Below are 6,991 nucleotides of genomic sequence, written 5' to 3' on the forward strand. Positions count from 1 at the left end.
TCTCAAAAAATGCCCACACTTCCAAACACCATCTAAATCCCCCTAAATGAAATTTGAGGTACCATTGTTGAATTGGTTGTTTTTTTTTCCTCCTTTTGCAAGCAGCGGATCCTGACTAAAAGATAAATTCATATCAAAGGAGATTTAATTTAAGGCCCCATTTGGTTTGTGGGAATAGGGGTCTGTACTCAGAATGAGAATGGACTATCCCGATTCCAACTGTTTGGTTGGGTAAAATCAGAATCCCACTCCCATTCCTGCTGGAAGGGCATTCCCCGTTTAAGGGAATTGCCATTCTTTACCCCTCCCTTGCAAATGAAATCTCATTCCTGCTAATTTTGATTCTCATTCCTATTCCTATGTGAACCAAATCAGACTATGAGAATAAACTATTCTGATTCCGATTCCAATTGTGAACCAGATGGACCCTAAGCATAAATGCTGAAGCCTGGCAAGTTTATAGTTTATACACAATGCATCCATACCAGATTGCTAGACATCTCTTGATTGTTGTGATTTATGTAAATTATTAAACAAAATCTTTAAATGTTTAAGCATGAATTCTGCTTACTAAAAGGAAAAAAAAACATATATGCTGATGTGGCAAGTTTATACAAGGCAGTTATGTCAAACACCCTTTTTATTGTTGTGATTTTTGAACCCATAACATCCACTTATCCTCCTGATGTGGCAAGATTCCACAAGGCAGTTATGAAGGCATTTATAGGAATCAATTCCTCTAAAACCAAACACCATCCAAATTTCACTTTTCCACTCACCATAAATTACAATGCGCTCTTCTTGACTTTTTTTTTTATAAAGTCAAAATGGAGCTACACAGAACGAGGGTAGCACGTCCTCAGAAATCAAAACAAGCAAATTACATTGGAACAGAAATGAAACTGAGAGAATAAAGCTGTGAGAAACATCGTTTGTGTGTGCATAGTTAGCTAGCCGATAAACCTGAGTCCTTGAACCGTTCAAAGAATGTAATATTGCGAGTCAGTTCCATGCACTCAGTCAATACTGTACAGTCCGATAACCCTCTGGTTCTTACAAGTCGTCTAAAAGCTAAAACCATCTGATAAGCACAAAGCGGTACATCACGTATGCACGCCAAAATAGGCGAACTACTAAGCGCGTTGTGCTTTTTCCACTTTCTCAAAAGCCACCCCAACCAAAAGCTGGCTACTGGCTACTGGCTACCCGTCAGTCAACTGTCAGATTCAGAGTCAAGTCTCCCAACGTCAGAGGACAATTTAGTCTTTTTCTATTCCACGAAACACGCCACCTCGAATGAAAGCTACACTACTCAATCAAAACAAAGTCAGAAACACGGTTGATAAAAGGGACAGGGTCCCGCTTCACCCGTAGCTGCCAGCTTTCCTTCTCAGTTCTCATTTTCCTTTTCTAGTTATTTATATAAATATGCTCATCTACTCATCCTCTGTGCACGCTGAAAAAGAACCAAAACAACCAACAGAAATCTCTCTCTCTCTCTCTCTTTTCATCTTCTCTTCTCAATCGGCGAAGCTCTACCGGCGATTAGTTAGTCTGGATATGTTAAATATGTGGAGACAGAGAGAATGAGATAGTTAAAAGAAGACGAACCATTTTTACAAGATTGGTGCCATTAAATCCGATTCTTTTTCGTTAACCTTTTCAGGGATTCTTTGTTAGAGCTTTCCTTTTTTCTGAGAACCGAGTGGAGTAGAGGAATGGAGAATATGGGGCGCAGCAAGTTGGGATTTCACAACGTGTTGCTGCTCGTCGCGGCTGTTCTAGCCGCGGTGGCGATTCAAGGTGTGGCTGGAGATGGACGAAAGGCGCACAGAAACGCTTACGCGACGATGATGTATATGGGAACGCCGAGGGATTACGAGTTCTACGTTGCCACGCGTGTGATGCTCAGATCCCTGGCCAAGCTCAAAGTCGACGCCGATCTCGTCGTTATTGCTTCCGTCGACGTTCCGGCACGATGGGTTCGAGCTATGTAAGTCAGAAAACATCTCTATTTCTTTCTTTAGTTTTCTCTCTACATTTTGCAATAGTATGCCGGAGACCGCTTTCCGTTGCCGTCGTCTGGCACTGAATTCTATTTCTTGTCTCGCCGCTAAAGTTTCAAACCCAAACCAGTGGCAGCCTTTGGATTCAATGATCGTTGATTTCACTGCGTTTAGACTTTGGATTAATGGCCAACAAGTTTCTCCAGAAGTCAGCGTCTGTTAATCGAACGATCGATACTCTTTTTCCTACTGGTTGGAGATTTCCGTCGGTTAATCGACGGTGCATCTTAATTTTGCTCAGGTGACGAATACGCCCCTATATATTCTTTCCTGTAAAAGAAAAAGATATTTTACCTAAAACAAAAAATCGGAACGAAAACAAAAAACAACGTTCGGTCCCTTTCTTTTGCTCAACATAGAATTATTGAAATACGGCGTCTTATTTTTCTTTTGGAAAATGACAAAAATTATTTTTTCTCTTTTGCACCGCTTACTCACTTGGATATACTTAGATATATTCATTACTTACAAACATCTCCACCGGTTTTCGGTCAAATACTAAGACCTGCGAGAAACAATTATTTTAGTTTTGTCTTTAAATTATATAATGCTGCAATTGGTAAAATTAATTTCATTTATAAATTATTTATTTATTTTTATGTTTGGTAAGGAAAAATACTTTCACCTACCATGTTGGCTACCAAAGTCATTTTATACAATAAATTTATGGTTTAGGGGTTTAAGAATTTAGGCAGGGTTTAAAGGTTTAGAATTTGGATTTTATGTTTTATGCTTGGGTTTAGGTTTCTATTGTTTAGGGGTTTAGATTTTAACTTTAAATTATAGGGTTTTAGGATTTAAGGATTTGGAGTTTAGATTTTAGGGTTTAGGCTTGAAGGTTTAAATATTAAAAAAAACTGAAAATAGGTAGTAGGATGCATGTTCATCCAATGGGGTAGCTTGGTTTAAAACATTGTATGTTCTTGTTATTGGGGTTGCATATAACCACATTCAGCAGGAAAATCTTTTCTTCATAGAATTTTATTTTATGCTATAGTTGGCTTAGGCCTCAAAACACCACCCCTACCACACCACACCCAACCGCCTTGCCTCTACTTTTAAACTTTTGAAATCGTGATGTGCTTGGTTGCAATGCAAATAAATTTTCACTGACGTAAAACTATAACAATGCAAATGATTTGAGTGTAAATTCTGACTTATTTTTGTTTTAAAATTTAGCTTATTTTGTTTAATTGTAATACAAATGGAATAAATTAAAATATGAAACAAAATAATAAAGTAAGACTCAAAACCTTATTTTCTCTTTTCCATTTCCACCTAAGGCCCTGGTAAGTATGTTTATCTAAGATAAATGTTTCCCATGTAAAACTTACCCTATAAGTGATGTACAAGCGTTCTTGTGTAATACAATATACTCAGTAAATAGAGGAGGGAGGGAGAAAATGTTATCGGCATACACGAGTAAATTACTTATTCACCTTATACAAGGATATCAATTAAATGATATTATCTGATGTCTTTGTTTACCATATGACCCAATATAGCGAAAAATGAATGCAAGAATTATGGCCAAAATTTATCAGTTGATCAACCCCTGACAAATGAATGGCCCCTAATCTAAAATTACCCCAAACTACAGGGGATAATTTGATTGAAAACATTAAATATATATATATATATATATATATATATATATATAGGGGTGATCATGGGCCGGGCTGAGCTGGGCCCGGGCCCCAAATGTTGTCCTTTCGTGGTTGTTAATGGCTCTCCATGAGGACACTGTGTTCAGCATTGGTGTATCTCGATAGCCAAAAGAAAAGGAGCGAGTAGTAGGGGTGGTTGCTTTTCTTAACGACTTGAGTTTGGCTCTGTGATGCAGGGAAGAGGAGGATGGAGTGAAGGTTTTGAAGGTGAAGAACCTGAATAACCCATATGAAAAACAGGCCAATTTCAATAAAAGGTTCAAGCTGACTTTGAACAAGCTCTATGCATGGAGCCTGGTGGAGTATGATCGGGTGGTCATGCTCGACTCTGACAACCTCTTCCTCCGGAAGACAGACGAGCTGTTTCAGTGTGGACAATTCTGTGCTGTCTTCATCAACCCCTGCATTTTCCACACTGGTCTCTTTGCCTTGCAGGTAGTAATAGTATATTACAGTAATGCTATTATTCTCTTCTCCTCTCTTTGTAGCTTGAAAGCACTGATCATTAATTAAAATCTCTAACCATGGATCATGAATTACCATTAATGCAGCCATCAATGGATGTCTTCAAAAGCATGCTTCATGAGTTGGAAATTGGACGGGACAACCCAGATGGCGCCGACCAGGGGTTTCTCGTTAGCTACTTCCCTGACTTACTTGACCGTCCAATGTTCCACCCACCAGCTAATGGCACCAAGCTGGAGGGTACCTACAGACTTCCTCTAGGCTACCAGATGGATGCTTCCTATTTCTGTAAGTAACTTTGGCTGATTTTGGTTAATTAATCTTCTGGCTTCTATTCCAAGGCAGAGAGGAAATAACCAGTATATTCCTTGTTGGTTGGTAGATCTGAAGCTTCGATGGAACATACCCTGTGGACCGAACAGCGTGGTGACCTTCCCAAGCGCACCGTGGTTGAAGCCATGGTACTGGTGGTCATGGCCTGTCTTGCCGCTGGGCCTCTCTTGGCATGAAAAACGTCGAGAAACTCTAGGGTATGTTGGATAACATATTAGCAACCCAGTTTCAGAACTTTCTGAAATCTATATGGATATATATTGTTAATTGAAGCCTAGTCATTGTCTGCTGCTCCACTCTTAACATTTTCGTCCTTATTTTGTCTGTGCTGGGATTCATCTCTTCAAACAGGTATAGTGCAGAGATGCCGGTAGTCTTGATGCAGTCGGCAATGTACCTAGCACTGATGGTGCTGACCCGGTTGGCGCGGCCCAGCCTAACCAAGCTTTGCTACAGGCGGCCAGACAAGAGCCTCTCCTTTCTACAAACAGGGCGCAAGATGACAGCCATTTGGTCCATCCTAGCTGCCTACGTAGTCCCTTTCTTCATCATACCTCGGACATTACACCCAGTCATAGGCTGGATGCTCTACTTGCTTGGATCATCAGCACTTGCCTCCATCTCGATCAATGTTTTCCTGCTGCCTGCGCTTGCTGTCCTGACGCCATGGCTAGGGATCATTGGCTCCCTCATGGTCATGGCATTCCCTTGGTACTCAAACGGAATTGTGCGAGCTCTAGCAATCTTCGGCTATGCTTTCTGCTTTGCACCAATTGCATGGGGAGCTCTGGTGAAAGTGATGGTGTGCTTGCAGGTCTCGCTTGAGAGAGAGGCCTTCTTGCCTATATTGGGAGAATCTCCACAGCCTTCTTGGTTCAACAAGTTGTACTGAAGCTCGATGGCAACATGACGAGTTATGGCAGTCAGTCTCAATTCTTACAAGCCAAGTTTGGATTAATTTGGCCATGGATCTCGTTCTACAAAACCATCAAACAATTACAGAGGATCAAACAATTAAGTAGGGATGATACAGAGACAGAAGATACCATGTTAAAACCCAAAGCTGATGAGATTGAATCCATGTATTGAGAGTCATTGTGTTCAGACATTCTTTTTGGGAAGTATAACAACAATTCCATGTGATGATTCTGTAAAAATTGACACCTCAAAATATTTATTCTTAGACATGTACATCCAGATAAGTCTCATACTTTCCTGGAAAATCCTATCTTGTAGATCAATGTGAATGGTCCATTTACAAAATGAAATGGGTAACCATGGACATTGGATTGCACCAAAGCACGGACAGTGTACTGCACAAAGGACACACAACTATACATCAAAAATCATTTGCTATGTACCATCCAACATAAACCACCCACGGGTAAAACAAGTGTCATTTGATTCAAGCACTCATAATTTAACAAGGGATATATATGGCACTAAACAGAAGGAAATGGCCAAACAGGATTCATATATCCGTCCTTGACCATGGTTCCATGGGACTACACAAACGGGGATAGCCCATCCTCCAATCCCATACCCCCCCCCCCAACCTTAGGCAGGATTCAATCATAAATCTCTCTTGCAATTAAGAGACCTATAAGAAACCTTCCACATTGTATTCTGTGAATTCAATTAATTCACAAGAAATATGGTGGGAATTCTAATTTTAAACTGGGTTATATTATACTAGCCTGCATGAGTGAGAATCATAGGATATTGAGAAAGAGAAACCTCATCCTCTCATTTACAGATGGCAATTTCCCCATTATTGAATGCAGGCCTATCTCACCCCACCTCAAATGGGACAGGTTTTTCCAATCTTAAACGGGGACCGGGTGGGACAGGCAAAACTTTTTTCCCTCAACCCAAGAATGAGGTGGGACAGGTTGGCATATAATTCCCTGAGGTGATAAATTATTAAAATACCTCTAGGTTTATTATTAATTTTTAAAATGTCTCAAAGTTTTCTCAAATTCTCAAAACCTTAAGATCCCATAATTCCATTTCTAAGATACCCCCAATCTCCAATAGTCTATTTTTTAAATACCCCTAAATTATCATGATCCCATTTCTAAAATACTCCTTAGTTTGATGTACTTTTAGGTGGTTGTCTCATGGCAGGGAAAATTCAGGAGTTCCCATCCCTGATAGGAAATTGGTGCCCCACCATAACTCGCCATGTTGTCATTCCTACTCTCATTTCGTGGGAGCTAAGGTAATAAAGTGGACTCGGGGTAATAAAGTGCATGCATACCAATACAAAGGGAGTTTTTGGTCACAATTCTTTCCCATAGCACATGATTTTCACATACTAGCATTTGCCCTAAGACAAATGCTTAAGTGTGCAAAAAAATTTTTCCATGTGATATGCAAATAATTATATAGTTATAGTCACATAGACCCCCCCCCCCCCTTGAGTCAACATGCTTCCTATTTGGGTTGGATACAAATAGA

The 6,991-nt window shown here is 40.0% G+C and overlaps 1 protein-coding gene across 2 annotated transcripts; it reads left to right on the forward strand.

Annotated features, from left to right (window-relative positions):
* The first annotated feature begins 1,345 nt into the window (after positions 1-1,345).
* LOC148848221 (putative glucuronosyltransferase PGSIP8) lies at positions 1,346-5,794 on the forward strand. 2 transcript variants are annotated; one of them, XM_088948207.1, is made up of 6 exons: positions 1,454-1,993; positions 2,137-2,307; positions 3,910-4,168; positions 4,285-4,486; positions 4,581-4,728; positions 4,883-5,794. In XM_088948207.1, the coding sequence occupies exons 2-6, from the start codon at positions 2,192-2,194 to the stop codon at positions 5,421-5,423; spliced, it is 1,266 nt and encodes a 421-aa protein (XP_088804333.1). In that variant the 5' UTR covers positions 1,454-1,993; positions 2,137-2,191; the 3' UTR covers positions 5,424-5,794. The 2 variants fall into 2 exon arrangements, with proteins under 2 accessions (XP_088804332.1, XP_088804333.1); XM_088948206.1 differs by lacking the exon at positions 2,137-2,307 and having other exon boundaries at positions 1,346-1,993.
* The last annotated feature ends 1,197 nt before the right edge of the window (positions 5,795-6,991 follow it).

This window comes from Nelumbo lutea, chromosome 6, assembly GCF_056320005.1.
Source record: "Nelumbo lutea isolate HS-2025 chromosome 6, American lotus-T2T, whole genome shotgun sequence".
NCBI classification, from domain to species: domain Eukaryota; kingdom Viridiplantae; phylum Streptophyta; class Magnoliopsida; order Proteales; family Nelumbonaceae; genus Nelumbo; species Nelumbo lutea.